This window comes from Plecotus auritus (assembly GCF_963455305.1).
Source record: "Plecotus auritus genome assembly, chromosome: 4".
NCBI lineage: Eukaryota > Metazoa > Chordata > Mammalia > Chiroptera > Vespertilionidae > Plecotus > Plecotus auritus.
The window spans coordinates 1042537-1069719 of record NC_137775.1 but is presented as its reverse complement, the minus strand read 5'-3'; the positions used below and the strand labels follow the sequence as shown (position 1 = coordinate 1069719).

At 56.7% G+C, this 27183-nt stretch overlaps 1 protein-coding gene across 2 annotated transcripts; it reads left to right on the top strand.

The window, feature by feature from the left end:
* CEP43 (centrosomal protein 43) lies at positions 1-26899 on the top strand. Of its 2 annotated transcripts, XM_080666103.1 has the most exons (13): positions 1-233; positions 649-702; positions 5247-5301; positions 5734-5822; positions 6488-6625; positions 9203-9283; positions 11749-11808; positions 15879-16105; positions 17833-17945; positions 20474-20542; positions 22736-22775; positions 23978-24074; positions 24989-26899. In XM_080666103.1, exons 1-13 carry the CDS (start codon positions 132-134, stop codon positions 25067-25069), a joined length of 1206 nt encoding a protein of 401 aa, XP_080522229.1. In that variant the 5' UTR covers positions 1-131; the 3' UTR covers positions 25070-26899. The 2 variants fall into 2 exon arrangements, with proteins under 2 accessions (XP_080522229.1, XP_080522230.1); XM_080666104.1 differs by lacking the exon at positions 11749-11808 and having other exon boundaries at positions 25-233.
* The last annotated feature ends 284 nt before the right edge of the window (positions 26900-27183 follow it).

The following is a 27183-nucleotide window of genomic DNA, read 5'->3' as shown; positions in this document are numbered from 1 at the left end:
GAGGCCCCGCCCAAGCGTGAGGCGGGCTGCGCGCGCCGGCGCCGGGGGCGTGGTCTCGGCCGCGCGCCCCGCGGCATCTGCGGCGCCGTTGGCCGTTGGCGCGGCTTCGGCGGTTGTCTTGGAGAAGCAAGATGGCGGCGACGGCGGCCGCGGTGGTGGCAGAGGAGGACACGGAGCTGCGGGACCTGCTGGTGCAGACGCTGGAGGGCAGCGGGGTCCTGAACCGCATCAAGGTCGGCGGGAGGCCTGGCCGGGCCTGGCGGAGGAGCGCGCGGGCCGCAGGGCCTGTGCGGACGGCGGGCGTCACAAAGGGACCGGGCGCGTTGGGGCCGCCCGGACGGGGTCCGGGGTCCGGTCCGTTGGGGGTGGGGGGACGGGCTGGCTCGGGGTCCCCGGGTCCCAAGTCCCCACCTGCTTCGAGCGGCGGGCTGCTGTCCGGGCGGCGCGTTTCTCGGGACCCGCTCCTCAGGCGCCGCGGGACCAGCCGGCGTGACCGCGGGAAGCGGGCGCGGGGCGCGCTCGGGAGGGGCGACCCCTGGCCTCTGGGCTTCTCGGGCGGGGACGGCGCCCCTGGGACTCGGGTGTGCGCCCTCCTGCCGGGAGGCTGGTCTGGAAGCTGTTGCGTTAACACCCCCTTTTCTTTTCCAGGCTGAGCTCCGAGCGGCCGTGTTTTTAGCGCTCGAGGAGCAAGAAAAAGTAGAGGTATGACGTCCGCACACCTTGACACGGCCGCGTTTGGGGAACCCGCGACACCCCCAGACCTTTCCGGGACGCTGCTTGCTGCAGTGTGGGCAGGGGTGCCTGTGAACTGGGGGGGTTGCGCTGCTTTATCCTAGGAGGAGAGGCAGAAGCCTTCTGTTGGCGTCCCCGGGGGCATGGCGGGCTTCTGAGGAGCGCCCCGGGGACGCGGAGCCAGCCCCGAATCTTGCTGGTCGCAGACCCCTTTCTGGGGGGGGATCGGACACACAGGCCATGGCGTCCGCTGGTGTGCGCCTTTCCCAGAACTGTCAGACCGCACAGTTTTTAGTTTTTAGTTTATTTATTCATTAGCTTTGTTCCAGAGAGGAAGGGAGAGGTAGGAACATCAGTGATGAGAATCGTGGATTGGGGCCTCCTGCACGCCCCCCCCCGCCCCCCCCCCCCCCCCCCCCCGCACTGGGGATCCAGTGGGGATCCGGCGGGAAAGCAGGCCTGTGCCCTGAGAGAGACCCAACCGCGACCTCCTGGTTCACGGGCTCACACTCGATCACTGAGCCGCACCAGCCGGCCACACAGTTGCTTTGCAATCACGCACTCTTGCTGCCCAAAGCCCCACCACGAGTCTCTGTGTAAGTGCATTTAGCTCTTTCTCTCCACCCCAAGTCCCGCCACCTCCCGAGTGGATGTCCTGGAACTTGCTGTCCATGAGAGCCGCTTGGTAATCCCGTGTTCCCCCTCCTCCGGGAGCCGCCGCCTCCGCTGCCCCGTGGACCTGGTGCCCGCTCCTGGTCGCTGCGAGGGCGCCCTTCCCCTGGCTCTGCCGTTTGCCCGGCGTGTCTCCTCTTGGCTGCCTTCCGGTCTGGCCCCTGGTCCGTACTTCGGAGCCTCACCCTCTGGCCATACTTGGTCTGGGAAAAGTCTTAAGGGTCGTTTAATTCAGCAAACCAACTCCCTTGGGTGCTGTTCGCTCTAGAGCAAAGTCACCCGAGCCTGAGGGTTGCTGACGTCACTGAATGGAGACTACCACCCTAGCGAGGCCCTTCCACCTCTTTTTTAAATCTTTATTGTTGAAAGTACTACATATGTCCCCTTTTCCCCCCATTGACCCCCTCCAGCCCACCCCCACCCTATTGTCCGTGTCCATGGGTTATGCACATGTGCATGCAAGGTCTTTGGTTGATCACCTCCCACCCACCCACCCTCCTCCACCTTCCCTCTGAGATTCCGCACTCTGTTCCATGCTCCCATGCCTCTGATCCACTCTGTTCATCAGTTTATTTTGTTCATTAGATCCCACACATGAGTGAGATCATGGGACACTTGTCTTTGACTGGCTTATTTCACTTAGCACAGTACTCTCCAGGCCCCTCCAAGCTGTCTCAGAGGGTGAGAGATCCTTCTTCTTTACTGCTGCGTAGTATTCCACGGTGCAAATGTACCACGGCTTTTTATCCACTCGTCTATGATGGGCACTTGGGCTGTGTCCAGATCTTAGCTACTGTACATTGTGCTGCTGTGAACACAGTATACATTCTTTCTGATTGGTGCTTCGGGTTTCTTAGGATATAGTCCTAGAAGTGGGATCCCTGGGTTGGATGGCAGTTCCATATTTAGTGTTTTGAGGAAACTCCATATTGTTCTCCACAGTGGCTGCCCCAGTCTGCATTCCCACCAGCAGTGAAGGAGGGCTCCTTTTCTCCACATCCTCGCCAACACTTGTCGTTTGTTGATGTAGCCATTCTGACCGGTGTGAGGTGATACCTCATTGTGGTTTTAATTTGCATCTCCCCGATGATCAGTGACTTTGAGCATTTTTTCATGTCTCTTGGCCGTCTGTATGTCCTCTCTGGAGAAGTGTCTGTTCAGGTTCTTAGCCCATTTCTTAATGGGATTGTTTGTCTTCTGTTAAGTTGTATGAGTTCCTTATACATTTTGGAGGTTAACCCTCTATCAGGTGTATCATTGCCAAATACGTTCTCCCAGGGGGCTTCCACCTTACTCTTGACCGACGCCTTGTGTCTCTGGGGAGACACGGGGCGTCAGGTCCTCTCGGTGTGTCCTCCCCAGACAGCTCCCCTGTGCCCACGCACCTGTGCCCACGCACCTGTGCCCACACACCTGTGCCCACGCACCTGTGCCTCCCTCCTCCCGCGCCCGTGGGGAGGCTCTGCCGGCTGCACAGCGGCCTGCCCTGGGTTTGCCTTCGCGGTACTCTCAGCTTCTCCGCTCGCCCTGCTGCTGGCTCGTCTCTGGAGCATGACCCCTCTGCTTCCCCTGTGACAAGCTTTGAGTGAATGTGTGTGTCACAGTTTCTCATGTTCCAGGCGCCCTTTAACCCACGAACCTGTAAGTCCATCGCTGCTGCACGTAGGTAATCTCTGGCTGGGTCAAGAAGAACCCTAATTCGGTTTTTCTTCGTCCTTACCCGTCAGAGTTACTCTGTGGCACTGGACTTTACTCCTCTTTCCTTCCTGAACATCTCCTTTGACTTCTGGGAATTTTTCCGTTCTGTTTTCTCTTGATCACTCCCTGGATCCTCGGCGTGCTCATTTTCTGTTCCCTCATTGGCATGCTCGGTGTGCGTCCCAGAGCTGTCGTCTGTGCCTCCCTGAACCCTGACCGCACCGGCAGCTGTGGCCCGGTTCTCCCGTCCGTGTCGCCCTCCTGTGCTTCAGCCCTGCGTGTCCCACTGCCCGCTCTTCCTCCCTCCTGGGCCGCCTGGCTCTCGGTTCTGTGCGGAGAGGTCTGAGGAGGGCTCGGCTGCCCTCTCGGCTTAGTTCGTTCCTCTCGGGGTTGCTTTGCCCTCCCTGCTGTCCGCACATCTCCCTGAAGCCCTTTCTCCACGTTGCTCCCAGTAGCTGTTCATAGGACATAGTCGATCTTGCCCTTCCATTTCTTTAAATATCTCAGTGGACTCAACATCTTAAAACTTCCTACACTAGCCCACTTGAGTACCTTTGTGATCTTTACCCTCCTCGTGTCTTTTGAGTATTCTTAAAACTTTATTGAGGTACAGCCCTAGCTGGTTTGGCTCAGTGGATAGATCGTCGGCCTGTGGACTGAAGAGTCCCAGGTTCAATTCCGGTCGAGGGCACATGCCCGGGTTGTGGGCTCTATCCTCAGTAGAGGGCGTGCAAGAGGCAGCCGGTTGATGATTCTCTTTTATTTTTTTAAATTTTTTTCTTTATTGATTAAGGTATTACATATGTGTCCTTATCCCCCCATTGCTTCCCCACCCCCCACTCATGCCCTCACCCCGCTGGTGTCTGTGTCCATTGGTTAGGCCCATATGCATGCATACAAGTCCTTTGGTTGATCTCCCCCCCTTACCCCCACCCTCCCCTGCCTTCCCTCCATGACTTTGAAAGGTTTCCTCAGGCACCCCGGCCAGGTGGCTCAGTGAGTGGGAGTGTAGTCCCCATACCAAAAAGTTGCCGGTTCAGTTCCCAGTCAGGATGGGTACCCGATGCAACTTATCGATGTTTCTCTCTCTCATTGGTATTTCTCTCTCTCCCTCTCCAAAGTCCACAAAACCATGCTCGGGTGAGGATTAAAGAAAAAGGCTTTCTCAAGCGCCTGCACGCCCCTTTGTAGTCCCCACCCCACCTCCAGCCTGGGCACCCCAAGGGCTTGACAGCTGGGCCGTTGGAATCGCACAGCACGTACTCTCCTTTCTTTACGTGTTGGTCTGGCTGCGTTCACACCGCATGATGAGTTTACAGACTCATTCCTGTGGTCCTTGGGGTCCCGTATCGTGCTGGGCTGTGTGACCGTCTGCCATCCGTTCCGTCACTCACCTGTTGGTGGGCGGTGGGTTGTTTCCAGCCTTCAACTCAGAAACAAGGCTGCTGGGACATGCGTGTGCATGCGTGTTGCTTGGCCCTGCCCTCTCCTCTCTTGAGGAAGTACCTCGGCGGGTGATCACGTGGAGGGCCTCTTCACCTTTGTACGACATGCCCAGACACGGGCTGCCCCAGAGTGGGCACCACCACTCCTCAGCCAGGTGCCTGTCACTGCGGTCTGCGGGAAGAAGCTTTGATGTGCTGGAAGTCTTTTTTTTATTGACTCAAATGTCTAATGATAAAAATCAGTTGGCCTATGCACTACATAAAGTCCTGTGACCTGCTATAGGTGGACTGCAAATGGCAAGTGTGTAATTAAAGTCCTGTTCAGGTGTGTCATAATGGTTGATAGCTAAGATGACAGTATCAAAATTCATATAGTTGAAATAATAATAGTTTTTATAAGTGTTATTTCACATGAGTATTTGAAGACCTGGCTTCTAAAGTACTTTAGTCAGCAATTAATAAAACATTTAAAAATGATATAAGTCTTCATATATGGCTTTGTTTTATTGATTTTGAGATATTATTCAGTAGCACAAAGCAGTTCTTTTGGTGATCAATAGTTGTGGAATGGGGTTAACCACAATTGTATGGGTGACAATATTTTACTTAAATCTTTGCCAGAAAGTTATACGTTAATCCACATTTTGTAGTTCTCGTCATAAACACATGACACTGACAGTATTTTATTTTTTTTAACAGAACAAAACTCCTTTAGTCAATGAGAGCCTGAAAAAGTTTTTAAATACGAAAGATGGTAAGATGTTCAGCTCTTCTTCTTTATTTTGTCTATCTGTACCTTTTCAAACCCTGACTATTGGGGAGAAATCAGGCATTTCAGATTATTTTGTGGTGTCTGATTCTTATAGGGCCTTATAACTTAAAATGAGATTTTATTGGACTGCTGTTAGGTTGCTTTGGTTACCATGGGTCCTGGGATAAAGCCAGTGTCACTGTAAGAGGCAGAACCATCAAGTGGAGTGTCACAGTGTCTTCCCGCTGGTTGCTGCCAGACCTAGGACCCCAGTGAGAACAAGGGGAGACCGGCTCCCATCACTTAACTGTACATGGCAAAGACGAATCCATGGTTAACAATGTGGAAGCTTTCCTCCCATCAGTGCAGCCCGTCCTTCTCGGTGTCAGGAGGCTCAGGCGTGAAGGCTCGCTCACCGCCTCTCTCGCCCCGCAGGCCGGCTGGTGGCTAGTCTGGTGGCAGAGTTTCTCCAGTTCTTTCATCTTGACTTCACCTTGGCCGTTTTCCAACCGGAAGCCAGCACGGTAAGAATGATTGTCACCTCACCTTTGTAGCCTTTGACAACGATGAGCTCATGAACAGCTAAAAGTTAGCATTTGACAGCTGCAGTGTCTTACATAAAGATGTTTTTGTAGTTCCCTGATTTTCTTAAACATCACCCGAGCCGGCGGCGGGTTCTAGGCCCCCTGCTTTACTGAACTAGGAGGGAGTGTCGTCGTAAAGTTGCTTGTTCTGTTAGACTGTAGCTGTTAGTGTGAACTTTGAGTGTGGAGGTTGGTGAAAGGAGTAACAAATGGAAGCAACCGGACTCTCGCATTTTCTATACGCAGAAACCCAAATAGAAGCTGGCCCACGTGGTGGCTTTGTATTTTATGTGTTTATGTCACACACATGTGCTTCCTGTGGAAAAAGTGCCATTAAACCGTGTGGGTGTTTGAGGACTCTGTTCTCTTCAGTGAGTGCGTGTTTGGGAGGGAGCTCGGGGGGAATGGGGCTCTGTGGCCACCTTCAGTCCCCCCCCAAATATATCTATGTAATTTTTTAAAACGGACATTTCATTCATTAGAAAAACAGTCTGAGTTTAGAAAGATGTCTTTAGGTTCTGAAAATACTTTTCTTTAAGTTCTGAGTAATTTTGTTATATATCTGTGCACTTATAGCTTGCTTTTGCATCTTATTTCTGCCCTAGTTTCAAGGTCTGGAAGGTCGAGAGAATTTAGCCCGGGACTTGGGTATTATTGAAGCGGAAGGCACTGTGGGTGGACCCTTGCTGTTGGAAGTGATCAGGCGTTGTCAGCAGAAGGAGAGAGGGCCCGCCCGTGGGGAAGTAAGTGCAGCCCCTGCTTCGTTATCTCCCGGTTAATCACTGCTGCCCCGGGCAGCCCCGCATTCCGTGCGGTGAGGCGGGTGTAAATAAAAGACTTTTCCTTGGAAGCAAAGTGAAACACACTCAGATCGGTTAAGCGCCCATGCTAATGAAAACTGGGAGTGTGGGTGTCTGAGGCTGCTGCCACCCAGTTCTGTGGAGGGATCCTGCCCCCGCTGGCTAGAGTCACCTCCCGCTGACTAGTGTCACCTCCCGATGACTAGTCTCACCTCCCGCTGACTAGTCTCACCTCCCGCTGACTAGTGCTCACCATCCTTTCTGACTAGTCTCACCTCCCGCTGACTAGTCTCACCTCCCGCTGACTAGTCTCACCTCCCTGCTGACTAGTGCTCACCATCCTTTCTGACTGGTGCTCACCTTCCTTTCTGACTAGTGCTCACCATCCTTTCTGACTAGTCTCACCATTCTTTCTGACTAGTGTCACCTCCCTGCTGACTAGTCTCACCTCCCTGCTGACTAGTCTCACCTCCCGCTGACTAGTCTCACCTCCCGCTGACTAGTCTCACCTCCCGCTGACTAGTCTCACCTCCCCGCTGGCTAGTCTCACCTCCCCGCTGGCTAGTGTCACCTCCCGCTGACTAGACTCACCTCCCGCTGACTAGTGTCACCTCCCGCTGACTAGTCTCACCTCCCGCTGACTAGTGTCACCTCCCGCTGACTAGTCTCACCTCCCGCTGACTAGCTCACCTCCCTGCTGACTAGTCTCACCTCCCGCTGACTAGTCTCACCTCCCGCTGACTAGTGTCACCTCCCGCTGACTAGTCTCACCTCCCGCTGACTAGTGTCACCTCCCGCTGACTAGTCTCACCTCCCGCTGACTAGTGTCACCTCCCGCTGACTAGTCTCACCTCCCTGCTGACTAGTCTCACCTCCCTGCTGACTAGTCTCACCTCCCGCTGACTAGTGCTCACCATCCTTTCTGACTAGTCTCACCTCCCTGCTGACTAGTGCTCACCATCCTTTCTGACTAGTCTCACCTCCCTGCTGACTAGTGCTCACCATCCTTTCTGACTAGTCTCACCTCCCTGCTGACTAGTGCTCACCATCCTTTCTGACTAGTCTCACCTCCCGCTGACTAGTGCTCACCATCCTTTCTGACTAGTCTCACCTCCCGCTGACTAGTGCTCACCATCCTTTCTGACTAGTGCTCACCATCCTTTCTGACTAGTGCTCACCATCCTTTCTGACTAGTCTCACCTCCCTGCTGACCCCGCATGCGTGCACTGTGATTTCATTCCTTCATAACTGTTCGACAAGGTCGGTGAGCGCTTATTACGGGATGGGCACTGTGCTGGCTGCTAGTGGACAAAGAAACCTGCATGTAAGGCTCCCCTCTCCTGAGCTGCAGTCTGGAAATGCTGGTGACAGCTCTCCTGGCTTCTGTGGCCTGACCTCTGTGTGCTCTGTCCCTCCCCTCCCGTCCCCGCCCCTCCCCTCCCGTCCCCGCCCCTCCCCTCCCCTCCCCTCCCCTCCCCTCCCCTCCCCTCCCCTCCCCTCCCCTCCCCGGTGTACCTCATGCATGCATGCTGGTTGCCCACGTTTTCTCCCAGGTCCGCTGTCCCTTCTGTAGCCACTGGGAATAGCCCAGACTCTGGAGCCAGACTGCTTAGCTTCCCACCCAGCTCGGCCACGCCCTGTGTGTGGCCCTCCTCAGCCACACGCCTTAGGCTCCTCCCGGGAAGTGGAGGTGTCGAAGGCAGCCGGGTGGGGGTGTGGTGAGGACTGAAGGCATCTGTGTGAGGCTCGGGGAGCAGTGCTGGGTGTTGGGGACCGTACCTCTGTGGCCATCGTTACCCTTCCCGTCTCTGATTCTGTGGCCATTGCTGTTCGGATGGCTCCCTGGGTCCCGCTCAGTCCTTTCCCCGATCACCCCCCGGGTCAGGCCACCAGAAGGCTGGAGTCCGGGTGAAAGGGTGACTCCATCCTCCTAACCAAGTGAAAGCGACACGGGACAGAGTCCTGGTTCTGGTCCCTCTGCCACACTCCTCTGCTGCTGCTGGCTTGTCGCTCCGACTCCTTCTTCAGCCCAGGGGGCTGCCGGTCTGCTCCCTGAGGCGTCTGTCCTGCTGTGTGCCCGCCAGTTCAGAGGGCGTGGGGCGGCCGGGCGGGCGGGAGCCGGTGCCCTGGGAAGTGGGAGGGAGGGAGGGAGGGAGGGAGGGCTGCCCTTGAAGAGAGCGGTGCCCATCGGGAGCAGCTGTGCGAGAGGTTTCTTGAGACAAAGGAAGCGGAGCCAGTCCCGGGCAGAGCGGGTGTCTGCGGAGTCGGGCAGGACTGGGGGGTCAGGCAGGGAGGGGCCTCAGAAAGCGCAGGCTGACGGAGGGAATGCTTGGCAGCTCATCAGACTCTAAGTGTGTTTCGCTTTTTAAATTAAAATTGGGGAAATCTAACAAGGGTATTGACGTTAATTAGGAAGAAATCAACATACCGACATGTGGAGTAGTTTTAAATGCCGAAGTTGTGTGAGGTGGATCAGTGTGTTTATGTGTAAACGTGTTCATTTTGAACGGAATGTTTCAGGGCGCCCTGGACCTGGCTGATGCGCATTCTCCACCACCGCCGCCAGAAGGAAAGCTGAGCGCGCACACGGGCCCCAGTAAGGTGAGTCGGTGGCACGGGACGGCCCGGCCGGCACGCCCAGCTCGGTTCCTCCCCGGCTCACGCGTCACACTCCTGTTTAGTTTCTGCCCCTGCTCGCTTCCTTTGGGTGAAGTATAGGTGTTTAAGCATTAATTACTTTGCTTTAATTGGTAGTTTTTTGAATTTTGTGTCATAAAAAGGAATATGCAATTAGGTAAAATTGTAGAATATTGGACTGACTTGGTACTTTGAGCATTACTTCTCATTTGTACATTCCTAACGGGAGAAGGTTAGGCTCAGGAGGGTAGAACGCTGTGCTGAATAGTGTAGCTGGGTGCCAGTCCGGGATTGTAAGCCTGACGGGTGTTTGTAGTAATGAGCCGTTTTGAGGATTCGTGAGGTCTGTGAGCTCGGGCCATATTGGTGTGTGGTTTCTGAGTGGCTGAAGTTAGGGCCCTGATTCAGGGGTTTGGTATCATAGAAAGTGAACTGGGTGGACACTGGAGTTCACAGTCCAGGGTGTTCGTGCTGGCGGCAGAACGAGTCAGGAGGCACGTGTGTCTGGGACGCGCTGGAGCAGAGCGCGCTGAAGAGCCTGACCCACTGGAGGGTGGGTTTGCGCCGAGTGTGTGGGGACCGGGCCTCTGGCCCCTGCCCGGGAGCAGTCCAGAGTGTTCCTGGGGCGGCCGGGCTGGTAGGTCCGCTGTCTGTGACGGGGCTGGGAGAGGGGGTGACATGCTGCCAGGGCTGCCAGATGGCGGCTTGTCGGGGGCCTAGGGCTTGTCGGGGGCCTGGACACGGGCCCTGGTGGGGACTCCTGCTGCTGTCGGATGTGGTTGGTCCTTTGTGGTGTCTGAATGTGGAGGCCGTTGTGCTGGGGCGCCTGTTAGTGGCCTGCTCTGTGGGAGGGGCCTTTAAGGCTTTCCCTCGGTGCTCAGGGCGAGTTTACGAAGTCCCTCGGAGCGGCTACCAGAGAGAAAAGCCTTGTCAGAAGCTCTGCTTCTGTGAAAGCCCCTGGCTTTAGGGGTTAACATGACACGTATCCCCACAAACTTACTAGTTCCCAGGGCCTTGTCAGTAATCACTTCTTAAAGCAAATTAGCAAGACTGACCTTTCCCATGGGTATGTCTTCAAGATAAGATCTTTCTGCCTGTCCTCACTGCCCTTATAGAAACAGTTTTAGGAGGTAAGGGTCACGGTGAGAAGCTGACACACTAAGTCAGTTAGGAAGTGTTGCTCTGATCCAGCGATTTCCCCCGTGGGCGCCAGCCTGTTTCCGGCATGCGGTGTCGCACCGACCTCTTCCCCACAGGCGGTCACATGTAAATGACAGCAGCGACACAGCATGGCCGTCCAGTGTGAACGAGCCAAAATGACAGCAGTCTGGGGTCGGATTGGCAGAAATGCGTGTGGTGTGCCGCAGCGTTTTAGTCGTTAGTCTGCGTGGGCCATGAGGGAAAAGACTGAAAATGGCCGCTCTGCCCGGTCCCAGAGGAGTGAGGGGTTTCTGAGGTGGACTAGAGAACAGGAGTGCGGGGCCCCCACTCCTCCACCGTCTGACTGTTTCCGTGGAGCCTCAGTCACCCCACGGGGAACCGCTGCAGCTCATCTCCGAGGGCCGGGGCTCATAACGCCCGTGGTGCTCACGGGTCTGGGTTTGGATGCCAGTACTTGGCTCACCCTTTCCTCGCCGGCGTCCTTCCTTCTCAGTGCCTGAGCCGTCAGGGGCTCTGGAAGGGCCTCTGCCTGCTGTCCTCCTGCTCAGAGCCCCAGGGACTCTGGGACGGGGGCCCAGTGCAGGGTCCCACCAGCCCTGGGGGCCTGCTTTGTGCTCCTGAGCAGGGGGGCGGGGCCCTGGCCTGAAAGGAAGCTGCTCAGGAGTTCAAGCCTGGCGTCTCCGGCTGCTCAGTGAGCACGGAAGAGGGCCTGTCCCCGCGGAGGGCGTGTCTGTCCTCGTGGGGGGCGTGTCTGTGCCTCGCGGGGGGCGGGCCTGTCCACACGGAGGGCGTGTCTGTCCTCGCGGGGGGCGGGCCTGTCCACGCAGGGGGCGTGTCTGTCACGCGGAGGGTGGGCCTGTCCACACGGAGGGCGTGTCTGTCCACACGGAGGGCGGGCCTGTCCACGCAGGGGGCGTGTCTGTCACGCGGAGGGTGGGCCTGTCCACACGGAGGGCGTGTCTGTCCACACGGAGGGCGGGCCTGTCCACGCAGGGGGCGTGTCTGTCACGCGGAGGGTGGGCCTGTCCACACGGAGGGCGTGTCTGTCCGCGGAGGTCAGGCTAGACCAATTGGGCAGGGTGATTAAACATGAGTTGGACCCCTTGAGTAAGAGGTAAAAAGACCAAAGGAGTGGGTTCCCTAAAGGAACATGTTAATCTCCATTTTAAGGACGTTTTCTATAGGAATCCTTGTTAGTTTGTTTATGAACTAGTTATTGTGAAAGATTAATACTTTGTGGTAAAACGTCGTTTTATTCTCATGCTCAGATACCAAGGTATAAAGGACAAGGTAAGAAGAAGACAAGCGGGCAGAAGTCTGGTGCCAAGGTAACATGCATGAGGGCAGAGGGACAGCAGCCTCCGGGGCAGGGGCCCGCACGGGCCCTCCAGGCCTGCGCCCCATTGCGGGTCACTTCTGAAATGTCACCCTCTCTTTCCGTAGTCAGACAGGATGGAGTCGGGGTGGTATAAAACAACAAGTAGTTTGACCTTCCGTTTATCCAGGTGGAAGTCACACTGTCACATTTTTAAACTGTGCTGTCAGTTTTATTTTAAGGATTTTTCGTTTTTTGGCAACAAAAGAAGTTGAAAATACTTATTTTTTGGATGGATGGTCATGTACGTATTCTTTACGTAATTTTCATCTGAGGTCAGTAGAACATTGCACGGCTTTTTGATACATTCCTGTCGGAAAATTAAAGGTGAGACTGAGTTCCCTCAGGATGTTTTGTGTGCACAGCTGTGACCCCGTGCTCATGGCTCAGCCTCAGAGCCCTAGGGAGGGCGGAGCCGCAGCGCGCTCTGCCTGCTGCCGGCGCTGCGTCCTCCCCTAAGATCACAAAAATATGGACCAAGCCTGCATCCGGGCCACTTTTAAATTTTAAATGTCCGAGGTCTGAGAAGCAGTGTCAGTCCGTCGGTTCTTACACGCGTTAGAATAAGGTATCCTTCTCTACCGTTTCAGTCTGTGGGGCTCAGAGTGCAGGTGAGCTTGGTTTCAGCAGAGACCCCGAGGACTCGCCGTGCTGGCTGCCTTCGTTCTGCTGGCTCAGCGGCGAATTCCTGTCATTCATTCACACTATTTTCATGCCTTACCATATGAGATGTTTTAAAATGCCATTCAGCAAGTATGTCTGCACATTTGCATAGAGAAACTCATGTTCAGTGCTCTGGGCGAGACAGTGAACATGGTCCTCACTTACTAGTAAGGAGTTTACAGTGGGATCGGAGAGGTGACACACCTTAAGAAAGGCCGTTAGAAACATAACCCAGCATGTTTTTATAGATGCCTTGAGTCAGTTCCTTGGACGTAGGAGCATAGTTCATGGTACCACACTCGTGTGATCCTGTTGGTGTCGTGGTCCGAACGTTTTGAAGAAGTGGGTCCATGGGAACAGCACGTGGAGGGAGACCCATGTCACTCCGGGTCCCGGAGCAGCTGGGCCCAGACACCTGCTCGGGCAGGGCCTCAGGCGCCGCAGCCCCGGGGGCCTGAAGAGCCTGTGCGGGCCCGTGGCCTGTCGCCTGAGCCGCAGATACTGCCTCAGTCGCTTTGAATCCTGGTTTCCTCTGCGTCCTGGCCTAGTTGTGGGATTGCTTTAGAAGTCTGTGGTACCCAGCCTGGCCTAGTTGTGGGATTGCTTTAGAAGTCTGTGGTACCCAGCACCGTTTCCAGCCGCATAGGTGATCCTCAGCCCGTCACCCATCTGCTTTCCGCTCTGCCTTGTGCCTGCAGTAGGTTCCGGCCCTTAATCCCCCACCATCCTAACATCTTACTAGCCCATACCAAGCTGCGTGTGTGTGTGTGTCATTGTGGGCGTACACAGCTGGACTCCAGGGGGCGCCGTTCACATGCAGCAGGACAGCACTTCCCACGGGCAAAGCCCTGGGAGTCGCCCTGCTTGTCCATGAACCCCCTGGGGCGCCCAGCAAGGCCTGCGGGGTGCCTTGAGGCTTCTGTTGTGAGCAGAAGGCCCGAATTCACATTCCAGGTGAGCTTTTGAAAAGTCATTCACGTGTATGTAAAACTGATGGGCACTTCCAGAGTGAGCCTGTCAGCATGCAAAGCGAAACCCAAGCTTTGACCTAATTGAACGTGGGTCAGATAAAAGCTGTATCTGGGTTTTGCTGTTGTGGGTCAGTAAAGGGTGGGCAGAAGAATTAGAAGCCAAGGTGGGCAGATGGTAAGTGGGGGGCAGTTCTTTAGTGAGGTAACGTTGTACAGTATGCTGACACTGACCCCCGAGTGTTCCCTGTCTCCCTGTAAACCGTCCTGTCGTCTGAAAGGAGTGTCGGAAGTTACAGCAGCCCTTGGTAGCTCCACTCACTCGGGAAAACTGAATGTTAGATGATTATGTTTTCAATACTTAGAATAAAATGCTTTTTATCTTCATGTTAAATGTAATATAGAGGGCCAGCCTTTTCATAATCAGTTTTCAAGTGTTTTTAAACGTGTGTGTTGAGGTATTTTTTGCTTCAAGTCCTTTTAAAAAGGACCATTTCTTAAATCGTTGCTCCTTTTTCTTCAAAATTCTGGAATAAGACCAGTGTCACGTTGATTTAGGGCAGTGATGTGTGAGTGTGTGTGTGTGTGTGTGTGTGTGTGTGTGTTTGGGATGGGGGGATGTTTCTGTGTCTATTACAGACACCTTGGTTTTATCATTCCCTTCACACACTCACACACACACTCACACACACACACATCCATTCTGAATGCAGGACCACTTACAGTGGGCAGTGTGCCCAGCACTCAGCCTGGCCAGCTGTCCACTCCTGGCTGCTTCAGACCCGACACCTGACTTCTGGGCACTACTGTCCTTTGACCCCGAGCAGCTGGCTTCCTAGGGCTGAGCATGGAGCAGCTGTGCGGGCCGTCCAGTCTGTTTCAAAGCCAGAGCGCTGGCTCCGGGCACCTGAGGAGGTCCGCCTGTGAAGGGAGCATGGGAATAGGTCTTCTCCGGGACCACTGAGCTGCTAGAAAGGGTTTGGGTTTCAGTGATTCTAGAATAACACAGTGTTTACTCTCTCTGTGCATGAATTAAACACGTGTGTGTGTGTGTGTGTGTGTGTGTGTGTATGTGTGTGTGAGAGAGAGAGAGAGAGAGAGAGAGAGAGAGAGAGAGACAGCTGTAGTAAAATTTCTTAATTTATTAGTAAGTCTCGGGTCATAAACTGCCTTTGGTGTGTTTGGGGAAGGAAGCTGGGGGGATAAGGCATGGGCAGGAAGAGAATTTGCATGAGTTTTGTAAACTTGGAAAACTTTCTTTGGCTTTAATGTGTCTGTCATGAGCAGTTCAGATTAAATCTTTAGTTTGGAAAAACTTTTTTTCTAGTTCATAGACATTCTAGGAATCAAGGTTTTGGTTACTATATCGATAACACAGGCATGTCTAAGGGCAAAGAGAAACCGGTGAAGGACAGACTCCGGTTAGGTTGTGAGGGTCAGGGCCAACTGGAGACACGGGAACACGCGCTGTTGCGTGCAGGCTGGGACAGGAGGGCGAGCGCTCGAGGGCCTTGAAAGTTGGTGTAGACACTTAGGGGCTGGCCGGTGTAGACGCTCAGGGGCTGGCCCGTGTAGACGCACAGGGGCTGGCCGGTATAGACGCACAGGGGCTGGCCCGTGTAGACGCTCAGGGGCTGGCCGGTGTAGACGCACAGGGCCTGGCCGGTGTAGACTCACAGGGCCTGGCCGGTGTAGACAGGGCCTGGCCGGTGTAGACGCACAGGGCCTGGCCGGTGTAGACGCACAGGGCCTGGCCGGTGTAGACGCACAGGGCCTGGCCGGTGTAGACGCACAGGGTCTGGCCGGTATAGATGCTCAGGGGCTGGCCGGACGTGCCATGGACATGGAGTTGCGATGGGGGCCCTCTGAGGTCTGAGTGGAGGCCAGGGCTGCACTGGCGGCAGATCTCCGCTTTGGACCCGCACGCAGCGGCGGCCCCCTGGTTGGTGTGCGGGTGTGCTGGGCTCTGGGTGGAAAGGGCTGTCTTCACTTTGCTGTAATTCTTGGTTCGTTTGTGTGAACTAAGCCTCCTTTGCTTTCACGTCGGGCACACTGACTTACGGTCGTTGGCGGGGCAGGGAGAGATGCGGAAGAGGAAGTGGGAGTCATGAATAAATGGAGTGGGCATAGCATGGGGTTCCTTCGGGGAGTGTGAGGAGTGGTGCCCACCTGTTTCTCTGACATTTCCCCTGGCCGCGCCCGAGGCCTGGGGCCAGCTGAGGGCCGTAGTTGCTCTGGACCCCCCGGAGTTCACTGCAAGCCCCTGCCACCGCCCTCAGGGCCTCAGGCACTCATGCTCGGGGTGCGGCCGTTCAGGACTCTTGATGATTTAAAACACCTCTTACAGTTTTATTTCACCAGGGGGACCTTGCCTCTCCCCGTCTTTTTCTAGAAAGCCAGCAGTGCTGCCAGTCAGAGTGACACAAGCATCTCCTCGTCAGAACCAAAGAGCAAAAGCGGTCTTCACTTACTGGCCCATGAAACAGAAACTGGACCGTTCTTAGGCAACAGAAGTCTGGATGTCAAAGACAAAGCTGGCCTTTGTCCACAGGAAGATGACCTGGACGGAGATTCTTTCTTTGACGATCCCATTCCTAAACCCGAAAAAACTTACGGTTGGTGAGTCGACTCTTTTGGGTTATCAGAATAGAGGCTTAAAAAGGTAATTTCTCAGTGCTTTATTTACAGTTAAGAAACAGGTAATTTCTCAGTGCTTTATTTACAGTTAAGAAACAGGTAATTTCTCAGTGCTTTATTTACAGTTAAGAAGCAGTGAGCTGCTAAAGGTTGCGTACTTATTAGACACGTGAGTCTGATTTGTGTGATCAAAGCCTTCGATGTGGTAATGCGTCCAGAGTGAGGAAGCCCAGGTGTTCCCGACTCCGCAGCAGGGGGTCCTGAGCCTCTCGTGGCCAGCCATACGGGCACAGCTGTGACAGGCACAGCGTGCAGGGGGGTTGCCAGTCACAAAACAGGGGCTGGACCCCAAAGGAGGGCCTGGCTCTGCTCTGAGGGAGACTGGGAGCTGGAGCTGAGCAGCAGAGTGGCTGGGTCCGCAGGCATTGTCTCAAGTCCTGGCCGCCAAGTTGCAGGCCTGGGCAGCGGAGTGGCGGGGTCGTCCACCCCAGGAGAGGTGACGTGGAATGGCGAGGAGGAGGAGATGGCCTATGTCCTGAGTGGGAGCAGAGGGATGAGCTCAGAGAGCAGTGGCTCCCAGGGAAGTTCCGGGTTTCCAGGCTGAGCACCTGGAAGGTGGAAACAGCCCTTGACTGAGCTGAGGGGTCCGCGGGTGGGGCCAGGGGACAGGAGAGCTCCATTCCCATTGCTGGGTTGGAGAAGATGGTCCCGGGAAAGGTGAGAGGGGGTGGGCCGGGTGGAGGGAGCTCTGGCTGGATGCGCATTAGGGACTCGGCCTTAGGGAGCGTGGAAAGCTGGGCGCCTGCCGGGGTCACCAGCCGTGGGCACTGCAGCATCTCCAGGTCAGCCCGCAGAGGAGCAAGCGGGCAGGGCACTGAGCCGGAGCAGGAGGCTGGCCAAGCAGCCGTGTTTGGCTCTGAAAACCTGCTCTGCGTTTAGCAGCCCGAGGCCGAGGATGGCCTTGACGTTTGGGTTGGTCAATGGTGGCATTGGGGCCGTGCTGATGGGTCCGAGCGGGCTCCGGAAGGACAGAGGAGAAGGCTGTAGGTGGGGAATACTTTTTTGATGAGTTTTATAGGAGGGTGCAGAGGAATGGGTGGGGCTGGAGGGCGGGGTGGGGTTAGAACCGTTAGAGCGGGAAAATGAACAGTATGCATGTACTAGTATGTGGATGAGAACAGTCCTGGGGGTTTTTTGTTTGTTAATCCTCACCTGAGGATATTTTCCCAGTGATTTTTAGAGAGAGTGGGAGGAAGGGAGAGAGCGATGTGAGAGAGACACATCGATTGGTTGCCTCTGCACGTGCCCTGACCAAGGCTTGGGATGGAGCCTGAAACCCAGGTATGTGCCCTTGACTGGAATCAAACCCACGGCCCTTTAGTCCGCTCGCTCTATCCACTGAGCCACACCGGCCAGGGCGAGAACAGTCAGTTTTCAAGAGGGAAGTTAGTGATGTCGGGGACAGGGTTTCTGCAGAGCCTTCGTCTTCGCTGGGAGGGTGGGTGTGAGGGTAGGAGAGCTTCTGAGAGGATCACAAACAGTGATGCGGAGGAGCAATTGGATGTCGCACAGAAGGGGGAGGGGGAGGGGGAGCGGTGTCTCCCGGTGCCGTGCACTGTGTGTGTTCTGCATGTCCTGTGAGGCCTGCTTGCGCTGCTCTGTGCCGGGCAGAGGCCAGAGCGCCACTGACTGCGCTTGTTTCCTGTTAGGAGAAGTGACCCTGGGAAGCCAGGGGGGAGCCTCACCTCGCTCGCCGACGCCCCCTCCTTGAAGAGTGGTCTCGGCTCCCTTCCGGGAGCCCCCTCCTTGAAAGACTCGGAAGGTGAGTGCTGGCTGCAGAGGTGGCACTGGATATGTATTTCTCTCTAGCTCATTATGGAGCATTTGGTCGTTGCTTATTTTTTCAGAGAAGTGTATGTAAAATCATAAAAACAGCCCATAACGTTACCATTCAGAGGTAGATGCTGTTAATGTGGTGGTCTGTTGGTTGATTTTTTAAGATACGGTCTGTATTCCGCTTTTCCTATGCCACCAAGACACTATTAGTTGACATTTTAGCTGTCTTTCATGCTATCCGATATAAAAAAAAAACCTAACATGCAACATGCTAAGTGTCTGGTCGTCCATTCAACCAATCAAAGAGTAATATGCTAATGATATGCTAAGGCCACTCAACTGCTCGCTATGATGTGCACTGACCACCAGGGGGCAGACCCTCTGACCGGTAGGTTAGCTTGCTGCTGGGGTCCAGCCGATCAGGACTGAGAGAGGGACCGGACATGCCCTGGAACCCTCCCGCGGTCCCTCTCCGGCTGGCCAACCTCCCGTGTCCCTCCCTGGCCCAGATCGTGCACCGGAGGGGTCCCTTGGCCTGGCCTGCGCCCTCTCACAATCTGGGACTCCTTGGGGGATGTTGGAGAGCCGGTTTTGGCCCCATCCCACAGGCCAGGCCGAGGGACCCCGCTGGTGCATGAATTCGTGCACCGGGCCTCTAGTAGAGGTATAATTTTAAACCATCTCTCGTGGACATTTAGATTGACTTGAGTAGGATTTAATTAAATTCATTTTTCAAATGTGTCTTATAGATTGTGTGGTGCCACAGTGGTCACCTCAGGGTGTGAGGGGGATTTGGACCTGGTGTGTCCTGTGCAGCAGGGACAGGGGCTGCAGCTGCAAGGAATGCCGGGCTGCCCACACATTCCGCCCCGCCCCACACGGTACAGGCCCAGTGCTCAGACACGGAGCTGTGGGGATGAGCTTGGGTCCTACGTCATAGGGGACAGAGGGTTTAATCAGCAGTGTTAGAGTATAGCTGGGCCTCTTCCGGGTGAGTTTTCTGAAAAGTGGGCGAGCTCTGTGTGTGGGAATTCCAGTGTGATTTGCACAATTTTGCATTACGTGGTACAGCTGTAGGGTATCCCAGGACACGAGATGTTCTGTGGCTCTCCTAACCATGTGGTCAGCTAGCCATGGACCTGAGACTGTGGCCCTGTCACTCCCCTTTCTCTTCTTTCCCATGGCCATTGTCACCTTCAGTGACGGAGCCCAGAGTCAGGATGGGTCACTCTTTTTTTAAAATATATTCTTATTAGTTTCAGAGAGGAAGGGAGAGGGAGAGAGAGAGAAACATCAATGAGGAGAGAGTCATTGATTGGCTGCCTCTTGGCATGTCCCCTGCTGGGGATCGAGTCCACAGCCCGCACATGTGCCCTCGACTGGAATCGAACCTGGGACCCTTCAGTCCGCAGGCCGACGCCCTATCCACTGAGCCATACCAGCTAGGCGGGTCACTCTTAATGCTGATTAGGGACGAATGATTTAGAAGTAAAACCAGTGAGAGTCGGTCAGGTTGGGAAATGAAATAGTGATTGAATTGATGCAAAATTTAGAGGTCAAGGGAAGTAATGTGACAGAATGACTAGTCTGTGCAGTCACACCTAGAGGGGCGCCATCCTATATAATGAAACCCCAATATGCAAATCGACGGAACAGCGGACTACCGGTTGCTATGACGCGCACTGCCCCCCGAAAGGGAGGCGGGGGGGGGGGGGAGCTGGCCAGTGGGTGGCACCAGGCCATCAGCCAAGGTGGGTGCCAGCGGGGGCTCCTGATCGCCCTGTCTGCTGGTCACCCCACAGATGGCCCTGATCATGGGCCAGCCTAGGGACCCTACCCTAAATATTGGGAACAGCCTCTTGGATTTAAAAATTAAAACCTGGCAAGGCCGCTCTAACACTGAAAACACAGGAGGATGCAGCGAGGACATGCATGGACTCTTGTTTGCACACTTTGTGGTCAGCCCTGAGTCTGACACTTATAACTGTGTGACAGAGCCAGTTACTTCACTTCTCTCTGCTTCAGCGTTTCCACCATAAGATGGGGGAATGGTACTACTGCCTCAGAGGATCATGTTAGGGACTACTTTTATAATCGGGGCGAAACAATGCAGCTGCCCACACAACAGCAGATGCCTTTCACCTGTGTGAAAAGCATGGTCCCTGGTGCACGCAGCGTCCTAATTGCGAGAGGGGCGTCCGACTGTGGGTTTAGGCCTGTCGTCCCCCGAGGGGTCCGGATTGTGAGAGGATGTAGGCCAGGCTGAGGGACCCCCTGCCCCCGCACGAATTTTGTGCACCGGGCTTCTAGTAGGCAAGCAGTGGGCAAAAACACCGTGAGGGTCAAGTCACAGCAAAGAACTGCACCCGCAGTCATTAGGCACACTTTGTCATCTTCTCGTTGGGGAAGCCTCTGTCGTAAAGAAGCCCTTGTTCCGGGGGAGAAACAATCGACACGTTGAAGAAATGGCTGTTTTCTAACGTTGATTTAATGCGAGTGTGTTCCTGTTGGCAGGTAAAAGGGCACACGCAGCTTTGAAAGACCTGAAGGTGGTGAACGATGGCGCCGGCTCCCCTGGATTAGGTAACGTGATCACCGTCAGTGCGCATCGCTCGGACGTGGTTACTTTTCAGGAAAAAACCTGAATGCCTGGATGTGGCCAGCCTGCCGGGAGCGCCTCCTGAGTGGATGCTTCCCGGCCCGCGTGCCGGGGCTCGTCCACAGGCAGAGGGGCCTAGCAGCAGCCCCACAGGCTCAGCTGACCCTTCCGCCACTCCGAGTGTGCAGGGAGGCCCCCGCCCACCACCCCCCAGAAGGCAGCCGCCACCCGCTAGCCGGTCGTGGGGACTCGGCCGCCCTCCGCCAGCAGCAGGGACTCGGACTCGTTGTCGCCGTGATCTGTGCAGTGCCGCTGGATTCTTCATTTTCTGGGGTCTCTCCTCCCCCCACACGCATCTCTCGGGTCTCTAGCACACGCGCGCCCCAGCCCTCAGCGCAGTCCCCTTCCCCTCTGGCCTGGGCCTCGCTTCGACATCAGCTTCCCTTCCCTTTGTTGCGGCCTTCTGGGCACCCCTGTTCCTGCGGTGGCTGCAGGGTGTGGGAAACAGAAGTCAGACCTCGGCACCTGCCCTCTTCCACGGCCCCCCCGTTGCATTCACGCTGGAGTCCTGACCCGGCCTCCAGGCCCGCCCTGCGCGCCCTCCTTGTCTCCCCACCTGCCCCGCGCCCGTGATGCCTCCGTGGTTGCGCCAGCTTCCTCACGGACCTCCCTGCCACCACGGCGTCTCCATCCCGGCCTTTGCACACGTTTCTCCTTGGAACCACTTTCCCACGATGTGTCCCCCTGTCACCCTCCTTAGGTTTCCACTCAGCTGCCTTCAGAGACGTCAGGACCCCTCGCAGCGTCTGACCTGGGCCCCCTCTTCCTCCCACTAGAGGGGGAGCTCCATGAGGTCAGGGACGCCCCCTCAGCCATGCTGGGCCTCAGGGGACCCAGCAGTCACACTTGTGTGGGACAAAAGATGGACCACCAGGGGATTGTATCAGGAGAGGAAGACCTTGTCTGTCCATCCAGACCTTGAACCCCCAGCAGTGCCTGGTCTGGCCTTCGAGGGACCCATGGGCTCCCCATGCGGGTCCCCACTCTTCCCTCAGTGGCCACACGCGATTCTGCATGTCTTCCATGTGCCACTGTTCATGGGGAGGGCGGCTCTCATGGGCCCTAAGGGTTTGCTCAGCTGTCAACAGCCATGTCCCCAGCTGTCCCTCAGGAGATGGCGGGAGCGAGGGGTGGCATCCGCCGTGCGCTCTGTCAGGGCCTCGGTGCACTTTCAGTGCCATGGGGCGGCCTGTGGGGCGGCCTGTGGGGCGGCCTGTGGGGCGGCTGCGTCTGTGAGCGGCCCTGCCCTTGTGACGTCCTTCCCTGATGCTCACTGGGCACTGGGTCTGCGGCCCTTCACAGGCAGGACCCTGCGCTGACCTGGACTGGACAGGCAGGTGCCACAGCTCAGAGCTGAGGGACAGCAGGACACTGGCCAGCTCCCAGGTCACGGGGCAGCGCCCACACCCACCGAGGATGCTCTCGCTCTGCTCGCTTTTAAGTTGATCTGTTGAGTTGGAAATGTGACCGAATATTTGGTTTTGATAAGAGATGACATTATAATGAGTAAACATGCAACAGGAGGAAGCTTTGAGTGCTGGGAATAAAAGACCATGTTAACTACATGTCATGATGGGAATAACTGTACTGTTTCTTGGTTACTTTGTTATTTGCTTGTACTAGATCTTATACATGGTAACAATGTTATTTCTGATCTTTGGGTCTTCTTTCGTAATGATGCAGCATTAGTCAGTAATGTGTGTTTTTGGAAGGAAATGTGTGTGTTTAACTGTAGATAAGTTGTGAAGTGTGTTTATATAAATATTAGCGGCCCAGTGCATGGGTTCATGTACCAGTGGGGTCCCTCGGCCTGGCCTGTGGCTCTCTGACATCCCCCAAGGGGTCCTGGATTGCGAGAGGGCACAGGCCAGGCCAAGGGACCCCACCAGTGCACGATCGGGGCTGGGGAGGGACCACGGGAGGGCTCCAGGGTGTATCTGGCCCATCTTGCCCAGTCCTGATCAGCAGGACCCCAGCAGCAAGCTAACCCCGGTTGGAGCGTCTGCTCCCTGGTGGTTAGAGCACATCATAGCGACTGGTCTAACGCACGGTCGGACCCTTAGCTAATGAGGCTTTCATTATATAGGATAACATGTGTCTCTCCCTAAACTTCCCAGGGGCTGGAGAGGACGACGACTATGCGGATGACTTTCATAGGTAAGGGAAGCAGGAGGACTACAAGATGCACTGTCAGCCGTTTCTGGACGCAGGAGAGTGACAGGATCACCCGGGGCTTGCTTCAGTGGGCGTGGCCCTGTTCAGAGTGACCGGGGGTGGGGGGGGGTGTGATCCAGAGCTGCATGTGGCCTGGAAGCGTGGGTACATTCTGCATCAGGATGTGGGTGTTCAGGAAACTCAGGAGAATGAATGGAAGTAGCTGAAGAACTGAGTCTGGGCACAGGCCTCCCTAGGATGAGGGCCCTCCCCTCCCCTCCTCCCCTCCCCTCTTCCCCTCCCCTCTTCCCCTGCTCCCCTCCCCTGCTCCCCTCCTCCCCCTTCCCTCCCCTCCCCTCTTCCTCATCTCCACTCCTCCTCCTCCCCCTCCCTCTCTCCTCATCTCCACTCCCCTCCCCTCCACCCCTCCCCTCCCCTCCTCCCCTCCCCTCCCCTGCTCCCCTCCTCCCCTCCTCCCCTCCCCTGCTCCCCTCCCCTCCCCCTCCTCATCTCCACTCCCCTCCACCCCTCCCCTCCACCCCTCCCCTCCCCTCTTCCCCCTTCCCTCCCCTCCTCTCCCCCTCCCCTCCTTCTCCTCATCTCCACTCCCCTTCTCCTCCTCCCTCCTCATCTCCACTCCCCTCCTCTCCTCCCCTCCCCTCTTCCCCCTTCGCTCCCCTCTTCCCCCTTCCCTCCCCTCCTCTCCCCCTCCCCTCCTTCTCCTCATCTCCACTCCCCTCCTCCCCCTCCCTCTCTCCTCATCTCCACTCCCCTCCACCCTCCACCCTCCTGGCCTCGTGGGAACGGCCACATCTACCTGAAACACGTGGCCCTCACATGATCTTTGACTCAGGTGGCGTGTAGGTGGGGTAACGGGAGTTGGGCCGTCAGGCGTCTGGAAGTGGTGGTGGTGGTGGTGGAGATGATGAGGAAGTTGAAGTCGGAGGCTGAGCGGCGTAGGTGCCCGGCAGGGCCCTCTTCCCGGGCGTGTGTCTGTAACTGGGTGCTGGCTAGTGGGTGGGTTGCCTTTTTGAGAGGCAGTGTGGCCCTTGCTTTTCTCGTCTGTCCCGTTGACTGGCCCTGCTGCCTCGCAGGGGTTTCCAGGGTCAGGTAGATCAGGCATGAAGTTGATGTGATGTGACACTATTGACGGGTAGAGGCTGAGACGGGAGTTGCCGTCACTGTTCTTCTCTCCCCGGAATTAGCACCAGCCATCGCTCGGAGAGAAGCGAGCTGAGCATCGGCGAGGAGATCGAGGAGGACCTGTCTGCGGACCTGGACGACACCAACACCAGCGACAAGGTCGGGCAGAGTGGGGGGCGCGGGCCCGGGCTGCTCGGTTCAGGCGGCTCTAGGAGCGACACTGACGAGGGAGAGCGGAACGTGGCGGGAAATGACGGCAGATGGGCCTGGCTCAAATCTGAACAGATCTTAGTGAGGGTGTGCGTTGTGTCCACTGTCCCCCTCTGTCACTGATGAGGTGCTTTGGGCGTCCGTGTTACCGGGCCAGGGGTCAGGGCTGGGTCGGACCGACCCTCGGGGTGTGGACAGTCGGAGCAGGAGGAGCCGTTCTCAGAGAGGGCACCACGCAGGTGGGTGCGAGCGTGCCTGTGGGGGCAGGCGGCGCGGCTGGGGCTGCCTGCGGTGTCGGGGCTCTGCACAGCAGGGCGGGGACCACACACCCAGGGCAGACGGCGCAGCAGAAATGGAGCCAGGGTAGAACTGGGGTCTGTGTTGGGGTTCCACACTGGGCCTTTCGGTTAGGCAGAGAGCAGGATGCACTTAGATGTGTGAGCTGGCGGCTCAGGATCGCATGTTGGTGCCAGGAGAGCCGTGGGCGTCACTCGTGAGCCTGCCTTCCCCACGAGCACGCTCCCTGAGCGCCGTGACCTTCGCCCTCAGGGCCATGACCTTGGAGGAGGATTGCAGCGGGAGGCCTTGGAGGGAGGGAGGCAGCGTTTGCAGTGAAGACAACGCGTCTGCGCAGCAAACCTGGGCTCACGAGCTCGTCCTTCCTGCCCGCTCCCTCCACGAGCTCTCGGTGCGCTTCACCTGTCGGCTCAGCGCCTGTGCGCACGCGTTTCCGAGCAGGAGGAAGGGGGGGGCGCTGCGGGCAGCGGTGGGGCCCAAGATGACACTCACGGCGCAGCGCCGTGTTTAAGGAGATCTGAGACTGCTGCGTGCTGACGCTCCTCTGTCCTCTGTCCGAACCACAGCTCGAGGACCTGACGCAGGACCTGACCGTGTCGCAGCTCAGCGACGTCGCCGACTACCTGGAGGACGTCGCCTTCACTTGAGGAAGGAGCGTCGCCACCGCCGAGGACAGACGGAGACTCCACCACTTCCGTTTTCCCAGGCAGTCGTGGCCAGAAGTCTGCTCTGCTGGTGCCTTGTGTTCAGAACGACTGCAGATATTTTTAAAGATGGACTTTTCATTAACTAAACAGAACCTTCCCTGGAGCCCAGCGTGGGAGATTGCCGTCGTCACCCGGTTCCCTGCCCGTCCCCCAGAAAGTAATTCCGCTCAGATGCCTGACAAGGAGGCACCGGGAAAATAGCAGTATTGAGAGCAACGCCAAAGGTGGCAGTGAAGCTGCGGGCCCGTGGCTCGCGGGCACGCGTGGCCTTGGTCTTCTAGGTCCCGCGTAGTCGGGGCGGGCGGGGCTGCGGTTGTGGCAGAAGGAACAGCCGCTGGAGCCCAGGGTGAGACGCTTCCGTCCGTCCGGGAGGTGATGTCACCGTGCTCTGGGGTGCTGCTAGCTCTGCTCCTCCTAAAGAGCCGGGGCGGGGGCGGGGGCGGGGGGGGGTTCATTGGTGCGGTTGTCATGGTGTCCACGCGTCATTGCCGTGTCCACGCGAGAAGCGATCCTCGCAGACCCTCTGCGAGCTCAGTTATCATCTGTGACCCCGTCTTGAGACATTCAGTTCCGAGGCGCCTCTGAGACAAGCAGCGGTGCTTCCATCGGACCTGTGCGTGACCGTGGGGTCCAGGTGGGGAGCGGTGCTTCCATCCGGCCTGTGCGTGACCGTCGGGTCCAGGTGGGGAGCGGTGCTTCCATCCGGCCTGTGCGTGACCGTTGGGTCCGGTGGGTGGAGCAGGAGTGACGGCCGCAGACGTGTCCGGGGCAGCTTCCTGCTGCAGTTCCGCTGTCACCTTGGAGCGAGCCTCCCCCCCCCCCCCCCCGGGGCGGGCGCGTGTTTACAGGGTCACTGGTGCCCATGGTACTATTGCACAGGGCGAGTGACGCGTGCCTGTGCGTGTAATTACAAGTGAAGCTGTGATTGCGGGTCAGTTTTGTACTTTTTTATTTCAGTTAAATTATGGCTTTTGTTGAAAGTCACCTTTACTAGTAAGGGAGGGGTTAACTGGTTGATCTCAGGGGCGCAGCCTGGATGGTCAGTGTGTGCTCGTTTTCATTCTCTCAGCCTCACGCTCACAGAACCCCTGCCGGCCCTGACCTGGAAAGGGAAGTGGTAGAGTGAGGGTCAGGCTCTGGAACATTGGAATTTGCATCTAAAATCAAGTGAAACTGAGCCATAACCGCCAGCAGGAGAGAGGACAGCACCCGGGCCGGCAGCCTGGACGCGCTGTCCCGCCTCCGTGTGTGGGGCTGTCCACACTGCACGGTCGGCGCTGCGTGACGACACGGCTGTCGCTGACGTCCTGGTGCCCCCACCGGTTTCCCCGTCTGCCCTCCCTGCGAAGCTTCGCCTCTGCCCGCCCTCAGGAAGCGGCAGCCCGGTGACCTGCTGGCGCGGTGCTCTGTGGGAGCTGGGCCTCGGTGGAGGGGACGGGCTGCCGGAGAGACCATGGGGCGGTTTACCTGGACGCGTCCTTCCTGTGACAGAGTCTGGCCTCCAGGCATGTCTGGGGGGATGGGGAGGTAACGCCGGAACTTCTTTCTCATCAGCCTCAGTTGTAAATATTCCCCTGTGAAAGGTGTCGCTTCCGTGTGTGTGCTTCGATTGGCCGGGGTTTGAGTGTGCTTAGGGTGTTTGGTCCAATGCATGTTGAAATGCCCGTGGAAAACGTTTTCCTGGTAAACCTGTATTTCACAGGGGAGTCTTCCAAGTGCTGGCTCTCTGTCACTGGTGGTCGTACGAGTGAATAAAAAGCCCGCACCTTTCACACTTCGTGTTGTGTGGCAGTGACCAGGCGTTAGCGGTGGCCGGCCCGTCTCCGTGTGGTCTGGCCCTCCTGGCGCCCCCCACGGCCCAGCACCCGCCCCGCCTGTTGGGCGCACCCGGCCCCCAGAACTGTGCTCCCCAGAACCGTGGCCGCCTGGCTCCTTTCCATCTTGTTGTCAGAAGCTCCGGCCTGGAGGGGTTTCCCTCCCAGCCTGCCGCTGTCCCGGGTCCCGTGTCCCCCCCTCGCTCCTGTCTGAGGGGGCTGTTTCTCATCCAGAAGCTC